At 46.0% G+C, this 12,505-nt stretch overlaps 1 protein-coding gene across 2 annotated transcripts in view; it reads right to left on the bottom strand.

Moving 5' to 3' along the window:
• The window catches only part of LOC148014908 (plasma protein), an 88,885-nt gene extending 76,889 nt beyond the window's left edge, over positions 1–11,996 (bottom strand). Inside the window, exons 1-4 of one of the 2 annotated variants that reach the window (XM_087665731.1) lie at positions 11,848–11,996; positions 11,644–11,714; positions 7,841–7,942; positions 7,634–7,745 (exon numbers count right to left, since the gene is read on the bottom strand). In XM_087665731.1, the coding sequence (XP_087521857.1) occupies positions 7,634–7,745; positions 7,841–7,942; positions 11,644–11,714; positions 11,848–11,850 (288 nt within the window). In that variant the 5' untranslated portion in view covers positions 11,851–11,996. The other variant, XM_087665730.1, reaches the window with a different exon arrangement.
• Positions 11,997–12,505: the final 509 nt, after the last annotated feature.

Genomic DNA, 12,505 nt, shown 5'->3' with positions numbered 1-12,505 from the left:
GGGCCGAAGATGCAGCCTTTGGTACCCCTTGTACAGGTACCCGTACTTCCTCAACTGCCCAAAGAGGACCGGTTGGATGGCTCCAACTTTTCTCTATGATCCTGCAAGGTGGAGTGTATCTTGGACTCCTTTGATCTTTGGGAGCTTGTTTCTGTTCCTATTCCCCGGCCTAAGGTGGATCCCGCAGATGGGAGATCTATGGATCGTGCAGCATTATGGGATCGGCTCAATTCTAGAGCCAGATCTTTCCTATTTCTGAGTTTGCAAGATTCTGTCCTTGTTCATATTCACAGGTTGAAGACTGCAACAGACGTATGGAGAAAGCTCGCGTCTCTCTACCATCAGAAGACGTTTGCCCACCGGATATCTCTCGAAAAGAAGTTGCGGATGCTCGCTATTGATGATAGTCCTTCCATGAAGGACCACATCAATAGATTACAGGATATGAGGGATGAGCTTGCATCCCTCGGTCGGACGATATCTTCTGAAGACATGGCTATGATTCTTTTGACTCAGCTGCCATCGCCTCGGTTTGATGTCTTCTACACCAGCCTTCTTACATCAAGGACCCGTGAGAAGCTTCTATGGGAGGAGCTATCCCCGCTTGTCTTGGAGCATGACGAGCGACTCAGAGAGGTCAGTGCTAGTGGATCCGACTCCACTAGAGCCTTTATTGCAGGTTCGGGAGGACAGAAGAAGAAGAAGAAGTCAAAGGCTAAGAAGAAGGACAGTTCTTCAAGCTCTGACTCAGATTCAGAGAGACCGAAGTGCCCACACTGTGGGAAAGGGACACATCCCGAGGAGAAATGCTGGAAGAAGTACCCTCACCTTCGTCCGGGAGCGAAGGGTGGATCTACATCGGAGCCTTCTTCTACCTCTACACCAACTGTTACCCATGAGTCAGTGTTCCTTCATCTCCATGCTTTGGAGGAGGATCCTTCTTCCGTGGCTGCAGTGTCTTCTGCGCAGCCTTGGTTAAAGGACAGTGGTGCTTTGAGTCATATGACTCCCCGAGGTGATTTGTTACAGGATCTCCGTCCATTAGAGGGTTCAGTCACTGTTGGTGACATTTTATCGGTGCCTATTAGTGGTGTTGGCACATTGCCTTTGTTTACCGACCAACCTTCGAGCTCCTTTTCACAGGCCCTACATGTTCCGGATTTGGGCCTTCCCCTCCTCTCAGTTTATGGTCTTACGAGGCTTGGCACACGAGTGATCTTCACCGAACATGCCGTTGTTATTGAGGATTCTTTTACAGGAGTTGTCTTATCTACAGGTTGGCAGGAGAGCGGGCTTTACAGGCTCCATTCCCCTTCTTTGATGCAGGGTCCTCCGCGGCAGTCTATTGCTACACCCGTTCCCGCTTGTGCACCTTCTATTCCACAGGTTCCTTCCCATCCCCCACCTTCTCCTCTGATGGTTCCCTCGTACCCCCCATCCCTTTCAGAGAGGGACGATCTCGGTGATGCGGCTGTGGATTCCCTAGTCCCTAGTGTTTTAGAGGGGGATTCCCAGGATCGTGAGGAGCTCCTTCAGTGGGGCAATCTACATCGACGGACTTCATCGACCTTGGCATTCCTCTTGCCACCCCAGGATCCGTTTCTCCCTTGGCCTTCAACCACATCCAGGATCTGAGAGGGGGTGTTAGCAGTCATGTTTGTCATGCCTTGTCATCTCCTGCCTGTGAGCCTCAGTCTGAGTCAGACGAGGACATTAGGGCCCTGACATGTCTGTCATGTGTTATGATGGGGGAGGCTAGTCACTCTTGATTGGCTATCTTAGGATGTGTATTTCTTTTTGGCCTCTTTTAGTGGGCAGCCACTGGCTGCCCGGCCACTTTTTTTGTCACTGTTGTGGAGCGCCCATTTTAGGGCATTTTAAGGTTTGCGCCCATTTTAGGGTTAGGGTTAGGGTTTGTCCTTTGCCTATTTATAGGCAGCCCCCCTCCCCACTTGATCACTTGTCTTCTTGCAGATTCCGACACTCCTTCCCCATGGTGGTGCTGCCGTCATCATCAGCCTGATTTGGTGCTCTCACTGACGCTATGGGCTACGTGCAAGGACTGATCAGTCTCCTTCCGCCTTCCCATTTGTATTCAGCATTCATTTCAGTCAGTGCTGATTTCTCTTCCTTATTTTCTGCTTTCTCTCTCTCTCTCCCTCTGTGTTCGTATTTCCTCTTCCGCAGCGCACTCTCACACAGGTGAAGATGTCTACAGAGATTGACTTGGAGTTCCAAACGATTATGGACAGGAAGGTGCCTGTCTTACCGGCTCTTCCCACAGATCAGAAGCTCGATGGCGACAACTACCGCATTTGACGCGTCATGATGTTGGCCATCCTTGAGTCCTATGATTTGGCGAAGCTTATACAGGAGGAGATCGACCGGCCCTCGAAAAGAGATGAGTCCAAACTCTCTTCCGAGGCTCGTGCGGAGTTGGCTCAGTCTCACTGGGACAAACTGAATGCCAGGATTCGTTCCTTTCTTTTTCTATCTTGTACTATAGCCGTGATAGCTCACATCGAGCACTTGACGGTGGCTCGAGAGATATGGCTGGAGCTTGATCAGATGTACAACTGGATGACCCTTATGAAGCGGGTTTCTTTGGAGGTTCAGATGCGGACCTTGGCCGTAAACAAGTCTTCTTCGCTACGGGAGCACATCAACAAGCTAAGACAGCTTCAGATGCAGGTTCAGAATGCGGGGAAGCCGATTTCCTCCGAAGACATGGAGATCACACTCTTGTCCGAGTTGCCGCCACGATTCGGTACATTCTACTCTGCCCTTATTGCTTCGGGGCGAGAGTCTACTCTTCGTTGGGAAGAGTTAGTTCCTATGGTCTTGGACCAAGAGGAACAGCTCAAGGGACAGAATGCTTCCAAGTCGGAGGCGCTAACAGGTCAAGCCTCTCAGAAGAAGGGGAAGGACCAAAAGAAGAAGAAGGGGGATAACAAGTCAAAGAAGGACAAGGACAAGGACAAGGACAAAGAATCCACATGTCATATTTGTGGAAAGACTGACCATTGGAAGAAGGATTGCCCTGACAAAGACAAGAAGGACACAAAGGATTCTGGAGCGGTGGCTGCACCCTCATCAGCTGCATTTCTTCATCTAGCTGTCATTGAGGACTCTTCACCAAATGCTTCTGATGCTGCGATGACGGCTCCCCAGGCTCGAGAGTGGATCGTTGATAGTGGTGCCTCCCGACACATGACTCCTTCATTAGATGGTGTTGCCCAATTGCGACCCTCGCGTGGGCAGATTCTCATTGGAGATAGCTCTTCAATGTCTATTGCAAGACGGGGTAAGATGCAGCTTATTCCAGATGGACGTGGTGATACCCATACCTCAGAGGTCTTGCATGTACCACGATTAGGGTATCATCTCCTGTCAGTTCATAAGATTTGCTCCCTTGGAATTTTGGTGGAGTTTGACAGTAATTCGATGCAAGTCCTTAATCGTGGGTCAAGGAAGATTCTATCATCCGGATATGAGGAGAACGGCATCTATAAATTGAAGTCTTCCACCGCCCTCTCTACTCTTCTTCTTACCTCTCAGACACAGTCAGAGTTATGGCATGCTCGGTTTGGTCACCTCAACTATGATTATCTTCAGAGGGTGTCACGTGAACAGCTTGTTCGAGGGTTGCCGAATATAGTGGTGAGCCAGCAGCCATGTGTCTCCTGCATTCGTGGGAAGCAGCATCGGGATGCCATTCCCCACACAGCTTCGCGGCGGTCTACTTCACCGATGGAGCTTGTATCTACGGATCTCTGTGGCCCTATGAGGAATGAGTCCTTGCGTGGGAGCTCGTACTTCATGCTGATCGTAGATGACTACAGAGGATGACATGGGCCTATTTCTTAGCATTGAAGTCAGAAGCTTTCTCCCACTTCAAGGATTGGCTTCTCTTTGAGGAGAACCGATCAGGCCGGAAATTGAAAACCTTGCGATCCGACAAGGGTGGTGAATTTGTTTCTAATGAGTTTGCTCGGTTTTGTGCAAATAAAGGTATTCACCAGGAGTTTGCCAATACCAACACTCCTCAAGAAAATGGCATTCTTAAACGGAAAAACCGCAGTGTGATCGAGATGGCGCGCACCATGATGGAGCACCAACAGACCCCTCAGGTTCTGTGGGCCGAGGCTGTGGCTACTGCAGTCCACATCCTTAATCAATCCCCCACTTTGGCCGTTGATGGGATGACCCCTTTTGAGGCTTACTTTGGGACTAAGCCCGATGTTTCTTACTTTGGGTCTTTGGGTGTGATGCCTATGTTCACATTCCCAAGGCTCACTGTGATAAATTTGAAGCAGCTTCCCGAAGACAGGTATTTGTTGGCTACAACTCCCAATCCCAAGGCTATCGATTGTATGATCCCATCAAGCGGGATGTGTACACTAGTCGAGATGTGCGGTTTGTGGAGGCTCCAGCCATATCAACAGGTGAGGAGCATCCCGTTCTTGGAGATCCAGGGGAGAGTTGGGCTCCTGCTACAGTTCCATTGGAGCCCGTGCCTTTTGATTATGATTCTGTTTCTGACACAGAGTCTACTGTTCCACCGGTCACCCCTAAGAAGTTACCACCGGTGGATATTCCAAAGTTTTCAGCTGATAGAGAGAGACGAGGGGAGGTTCGGCCTCCTCCTCGATGGGCCTATGACACACTCTGTAATTCAGGGATCGAGGGGGTTCTTGAGGAGTGGGGACCGCAGGATGGTCCGCAGCGGTCACGGAGGCACCAGGCACATTCTACGAAGCTTGTTTGCTCTAACTATTGTTTAATGACCCGTGTTATGCAGGATCGAGAGCCCACCTCCGCGAAGGAGGCTTTACAGTCCGCACCATGGAAGAAAGCTATGGAAGCCGAGTTGGAGGCTATTGAGAGGAATGCCACTTGGTCACTCATGCCCCGCCCCCCGAATAAGAAGGTGATTGGCGTCAAATGGGTCTTCAAGACCAAATACCTTAGCAATGGTTCTTTGGATAAGCACAAGGCTCGCCTTGTTGCTAAAGGTTTTGCACAGTGCCCAGGGATTGATTGTCATGATACTTTTGCCCCCACTGCTCGTATGGCGACCATTAGAGCTGTTTTTGCCTTGGCTGGCCATAGGAGATGGCCTGTTTACCAGTTGGATGTGAAGTCGGCCTTCCTCAATGGTGATTTGAAGGAGGAAATCTATGTTGAGCAACCTCCTGGCTTTGAATCTTCACATGGGAAAGTCTACAGGTTGAAGAAGGCCTTGTATGGCCTCAAGCAGGCTCCGTGTGCATGAAACGAGAAGATTGATTCGTTCCTTCAATCACCACAATTGGGATATCGGTGTTCTAAGGCCGATCCACAGCTTTATGTTCACACTTCCGAGGATGGTTGTGAGTTTTTTGTGTTGTATGTTGATGATTTGATTGTCACAGGTGATCATGCACAGTAGGTCCAAGAGACGAAGTCAGCTTTACATCGGACGTTCGAGATGACGGACTTGGGTCTACTCCATTTCTTTTTGGGCCATGAGATTTATCAATCTCAGAGGGGGATCTTTATCTCTCAGCAGAGATATGTACAAGAGCTCTTGGTTTCTTTTGCGATGGAGGATTGTCGGCCCCTTTCTACTCCTATGGATCCGAACTGGAAGGCCACTTCCCATTCAGCTTCTCCTATGGCGGATGCTTCCCGCTATCGTCAATTGATTGGATCATTGATTTGGCTCCTCAACACTCCTGTTGATCTTTGTTTTGCTGTTGGGCTCTTGGCAGGGTTCATGAGTGAACCTCAGACGGTGCATTGGCAGGCTGCTCAGAGGATACTTCGGTATTTAAGGGGACATCTGATTTAGGGATTCATTATCCCGCAGGGACAGATGGTTCAGATCTTGTACTTGCAGGTTGGAGCGACTCGGATTGGGCCGGTGATGTGGACCACAGGCGGTCTACTACAGATTACTGTTTTACCTTGGGCGCCAGTGTTATCTCATGGAGTAGCAAGAAGCAGCCCACGGTAGCCCTTTCGTCTACTGAGGAGTATCGGGCCGCGTCTTCCACCACATGTGAGGCTGTGTGGCTTCAGAGATTGTTGGAGGAGCTTGGGTACCCCCAGACTCGTCCTACTTTGCTGCAATGTGACAATGAGAGTTGCATTGCCTTGGCACGGAATCCTGTTTTTCATGCCCGGACGAAGCACATAGAGATCCAGTACCACTTCATCAGAGAGAAGCTTCTGGATGAGACCATCACTGTGGAGTACTGCAAGACGGAGGACAATCTTGCAGATTTGTTTACGAAGGCACTTCCCCAGGCTCTACTTCGGAGACATTCCAGATCCCTCAGGCTTCTGCCCCGCCCAGGCTCTGAGAGGGGGTGTTAGAGATCAGTGCCTCACCGGGACTGCACAGTCCAGTCGGACTGCCACGTGGCAGTCCGACTGCCTGCAGTCCAGCCGACCTGCCCTGTTTTTCGACCTGTTTTCTAGCTATAAATAGCCAAGGACTTCAGCAGTCTCCTACACTTCTCTGCCCGCAGATTACAAACTGTTGGCACGCGCAGATTCCGTCTCTGTTCGCAGATTTCAAACAGGAGACAGTGCAGACTGCAGCGGACTTCGAGGTGAACAGCAGGTTGCATCGTCAAGGTGGAGACATGCAGTCCAGCACACTGCGCCCGTGTATATATCTGCAAATCTTTGTATTCAGCACACTTTATACAGCAGATCTTCATCTTCCACTGTCTCTTTCTCTCTCTTCTCTCTGCGTTCTCTCTCTCTCGGTCCTACGCTTCCGCACCGCTGCACTCTGACAGCTATATGTGTCAAGGGTACAATGCTATGGGGAAATCCTATCTAACTCACAGCCATGAAGGACTGGGGACAAGGACAAGATATTAAAGGGGAAGTTCTCAATGATAAAATGGAATTTATATATGTGCTTGACCATTTTTCTTCATTCCTGTTTTTGAGATACATGGACATATTGCTGCAAGATTAGCATGTTCATGCATAGGCCTCAATTAAATGTTCTGTTTGGGTTTTGCAAAAGTACAATATCCTCCCAAGATTTTGATCTATTTCGCAGGAAATGATGCATGGGTCTAGCAGGAACATGATGCATAGGCTGCGTTTCTATTTAGGCTTTGCAGAAGTACAATATCCACCCATGACTTCAAAACTCTTTTTTGGGAGATCGGTTTCAGAAGTCCAGAAAAGTTCAAAGTAAAAAGCATTATTCAAGTGATCTTCAAAAGTATAGCTGGGAAAAAGACCAAAATTCAAACATCAAAGCAACAGCTGAAAATGAGAACAAAACAAGCAAGGGACTGGCTTCAGTTTCTTGGAATGAAGTATGCCACATCAGAGGAGAGTAATCACTTTGGCACCTGACGAAGTACATTTTCATCCTTGACACAAGGGACAGAAAGGAAGAACTACGCCATCACTGTCCTATTGTCACATATTGATTTTCTTTTGCATGGTTTAAGCACTCACCCTGATTAACTTTCCCATTTTTTGCAGCCCTCTGCCATAAAAAAGCTTGAGCAAACTCTTGACTAAGAATAATCATGTGTTGTTCCTTCAGGAGCATTCTATAACATTAGTAGTAATGATCAAAAGCACAAAACATATCAAGGAAAATTTGATTACTCACTGCATTTGGAAGAGTTGACGAATTCCCTGCAGAGTCCGTCTCTACCCAACAATCATCACTAGCAACTCTTATAACACCTGATGAATTCTGAATCCCGAAAATGAATAGTTCTCTGCTACAAGAAAATAATATCTTCAGCAAGAAAATTGACATGTCCAACAAACAAACACAGAAGTCCAAGAAGGCATTGGATCCCAAAATCCATGCCTATCTGTTATAAGAAGTGCATCAATGACTTGATGGCCCCGCCGACCAGTATCAGGAATGCGCAAGGCCTGACAAATGTTTCCCCCATAAACAGCCCGAAACCTGGTTGGAAAAGTACTCTGTTAACAAAGCTCTGATTATCAAAGATTGCACTTGCAAGCAAAGATTATCAGGGTCACACTAAGCTAACTTGTCTCCTACATTAGAGTATCAGAAGACACCTATTAAACAAAATACTGTAATTATTTCTCTTAAAAGAACAACATCAACATGCTCTAAAATGAGAAGTGCCGATTGCCTCACCTCATTGTCTAAGATACTCACAGCCAACAGAGCCAATTCAATGTCTAATTTGGAATTGCCCTGCCAGTAGATCTTTTGGACAGAATACGGAGTCAGTTAAATGCTAGATTTCTTACCTACAGATTTGGGAACAGTTTTGGCTATTAGGCAGATGTTCTTCCAGATTGGCAGAGTACTCCAAGTTCTTCAGTTGGATTAGATATCGGTGTTAGCAGATTATCCAGCTCATGAGTGAGTCTGCGCTTATACTGTGGGCTGGTCGCATTATTATTGTGCATTTCTTTTTTTGGCACCTGAGTTATGAGTTTTTGTTCATTATTCGCAACATAAATTAACTGCCCATAGTTACCAATCATAAAGTGGTAGCAAAACCTTGATAAGATTCAAGTAGACCATTAAGAGTAATTGAAACAAGTTGTTTATCTATGACTACTTCATCAATATTCAACATTGCTCTTGAAAATCTTTGATGCCAGTGAGATTAGCATCCACATTACCTCCTTCCATAATAGTGTCTTCTAGTTGCTTATGCAAGTAAGCAACTCACGCTCCATTGCACACTTGATATAAGGAAGCAAGTTGATATTATGCATCCTTGGCCATCTTGCCTGATTGAAGTGTGGAATTTTACCTCTTCATGGATAGAGTGACTAAGGCATACACTTGGGCATCAAGGCCATCCCATCGAATTTGCTCTTAAGTGGGAGGCGATGTGGAAAAGGAATATGATTCAGCATCATAAGAGCCACCTCTCAATAGGAGGCTAGAGGTAGTGCCAATGTTTGGAGAAACCCACCTTCACTCGATGCCATTTACAATATGGCGTAAATTCTTTGCAACCAAAACATGTCACATCATACATGCCCACATAGAATAATTGGTGCCATCAAGCTTGTCATTGACGCCAAGCATACCTAGCATATGAAAAAAAAAATTCTCTTGTTGTTTTCCTATTTAGGAGAGAGGAAAATATGCTAAAAATAATATCTTTATTGAAAGAAAATATTATTTAAACAAGGCAATAATTGGCGATATACTGAAATCAAGGATTAATGATTGAGAATACTCCAGAATGGGAACATAAGAATTTGAGAAGATTCATTCAATAAATACTCTCAAGTAATAGAATTTTTTCTCAACGTCGAGGAAAAACAGGACCAGGATGCCAAACAATATGTTATTTGCACACCTCAAGGTTGCAGAAAGTGATTTGAGGCATAAGCCCCAAATTATAAGTGCCTTGGAGGTGAAATTGGGGAATAGCCCTAAATTCTACCCAAAGATCGAAGAAAATTTGAAGAAATTGGATGAAATTATTACCCAATTGATGCCCAGTGCCGAGCCTCAAGTTAAGTTAAGCCCTTGATTTTGATGAAATTTGTCGAATTTTAGAAAAGCCTCAAATTTGTTTATGAAATTTGGGTGAAATTGAGCTTGAATGTCAAAAATCCCCAAATTTTAAAGAGAAATTTGAAGAATTTTTGTGAATTTTTTACCCAGTAGATGCCAAAAGATGCCAAACATTGTGCCTCTTGATGAATTGGACCTAATTTCGATGAAGAATGCCAAATTTTAGAAAAGCCCCAAATTTGCTAATGAAACTCAAGCAAAATTGAAGGCATCCGATGAAAAGCCCCAAAATTGTGAATGATCGGCAACAAATTTCTTCAATTCAAGAGTTAATTTAGGAAAATTAATGGAAACCCCCAAATTTTTTGCATGAATTAGGACTGAATTGAGAAAATTTGTAAAAGCCCCAAATTTGGGAAAATTTGTGATCGGTAATTAGGGGCTCATGTAAGAATAGGGAGCTTTGCAGACTTAATGGGGCTTTTAGAATTTAACAAAAGATAAAAGCAACATATTATTTTGATGTTGGATTGGAAGTGACAAAAAGCACGTCATGAACACAGCCTCAAGCAATCGGCATGTGAGTTGAAAGATCAGTGGACAAAAACGGGACAATCATCACACATGGCAAGATGCATTCAACAAGGCAGTGACCAAGGCCATGGATTATCAGCACACCAAGTGTGAACAGGCGGCGCTTCAAGCAGGAGGTGATGTAGGCGACATGTCAATTGGAGACTCGACAAGGCAGGCTGCAAGTCAATTATAAATGAGCTATTGATTTAGGCACCAACGAGTCGAGGCAAGTTCTGCAGCAATGTGGCAGGTGTGATGAGCAGATTTCTACTACTTGGTGGTAGCAGAAGTGGTGCAGGTCTACATGCCATGCAAGAGCAACGATCTGAAACACTGAAGGCATAGAGTGTCTATGCACAAGTTGCATGTGGCATGCCAATCGAGGCAGATTGCAGAATTCTTACGACATGAGATAGACACACGGACCGAAGACATTGGCAGCACCTAGCAACGAGCAGGCTGAGGTGGCAGCACTAGATGTGCAATAACCAATAAAGAAAATAGAGCCAGCGCAAGGACAATGGCTCATGGGCAGCCAGCCGAGCGAGAGGAGCTCAATGGCAATGTGGCTGCTGGCGAATGGTCACAAGCGATGGTGTTGGCAATCGAGATATGTGGCTTTGATAGCACAATTGGCCCAAGTGTGGAGTAATTGTGCGATTAATCAATAGAGAATAAAAGATAATAAATGAATTAATTGATGCACAATGATACTCAATTACAACTAAGAAGTGATTTATTAATGAATAAGAGAGGGGTACAATGCTCTAGGTGATCAAAATGAATAATGCCACACTCATTTGCTAATGTGGCACAAAGTATCTTTTTATAGTAGTAAAATGTACCCGTAAATGGCTTAACCGTCGTAGGAAACCCTAAATAAAACCGTAACCCTAGTGTTACTGAGTGTACAGGACACTAGGGACAACAACTGCATTTGATGACATTTTAAATGCCTAGGAGCCCCAATCTTGGATCAAAGGGTATCAACATGCAGCCCATGAGATGGCCTATATTTTCAAGTCTGTTCATCAAAGCCCTATATTTGGGCCAACGTTGAAGGGTTGAGGGAGTGACGACTCCAATTTGGCCAAATTGCACTACTCGCCAACCTTGGGTGGCATCAATCACTACATCATGTGTATACACCATCTCCGAGTCGATGCTATTCTCCTCTCCAATTGTGTGCTTGCCTTCATTGTGAGACTAAGTACCTCTACAAATGCAACCATTGAAAAGCAATCTCATCAAAAACACGGCATTGGCACTCGGTGCCTGGTACAGGAGATCGCCGCAAACCCTAAGGTCATCTAGGAGGCATGTTGGTGCTGGTCATTCACGCTTTGTGGAACAATCTCAATGCCGAGAAACACTTTGTGAAATATGTACAACAATCACAATGCTTCTCGGATCTCCGCTAACCAAATTGCTGGAGATAATCTCGATGTTTGTGATCTCTCTGTTAACCGATTCGCTTGCCATAATCTCGATGCTTCTCTGCAGCGCGGCGCAGGCAAACAGAGGGAAGAGAGACAGGACACAAGTCGAAAGCTCAAATCGAAACAGGAACTTACGTTCGTGCGACTTTGAGCTTAAGGGCGCCATCCGAGCCGATTGCGTTGTTCCTTCGCCGCCGAAAGAGAAGCTGGAAAGCCCGCCACACGGCCATTAGAACGACGATATCCAACCACATGACGACGACGACGAAGAAGGAAACTATGGAAAGGGCAGAAGGGAGAATCAGAGCCAGAGGCCCTTGTCTTGTACACTGCTATTACCATGATGATGACGATGATAATGGTCTTGATTACTGCGACTCAGTCAGACGTAAGAATCTTAAGTGTCAAGTCAGACGGGCTCCGTCGCCTCGCTTACAGCCAGCTGTCAGTCAACTAACCCACAGGTACATTACCGTTCGCGTAGAACAGCAGGACACAGCCCAAAGGTGTCGTTTGCCCACAATGTGTGGTTACTAGTACTTCTATGAGCACGAATGTTGGCACTACATATATCAATTGCCCTTTACACGCAATGTTATGAACAATTTTGTTACATCACAATCACCTTTTTTTTTCCCCAACTGCGAGCCATGTTGGCTGTTGTTTGGGACATCGCCCTCAAAACCATCCTAAGAGATGACAGATCTTGTGGAGCTGTGGAATATGGTAGGAATCGATTCGAAGGCCCTAAAAACCATCCTAAGAGATGGCAGATCTTGTGGAGCTATGGGCTATGGTAGGAATCGATTCGAAGACCGTTCAAATGTCACACACTTACTTCAGCCCACTAGGCAATGACTCATTGATATGTCATGATCACATTGTTGAGACATGCTTGAGACACTTTTCTCTTTAGTGAAATTGGTGGAATCACCCTATCATGGAGTTTTTGGACAACTCATGAGAGCAACAAAAGCTCCTATGTCCCAATGAATAG

This window comes from Lygodium microphyllum, chromosome 24, assembly GCF_053477565.2.
Source record: "Lygodium microphyllum isolate KBCC chromosome 24, Lygodium_microphyllum_v1.1.10, whole genome shotgun sequence".
NCBI lineage: Eukaryota > Viridiplantae > Streptophyta > Polypodiopsida > Schizaeales > Lygodiaceae > Lygodium > Lygodium microphyllum.
Note: the sequence above shows the minus strand (reverse complement) of the source record. Positions and strands in the feature narration are given on the sequence as shown.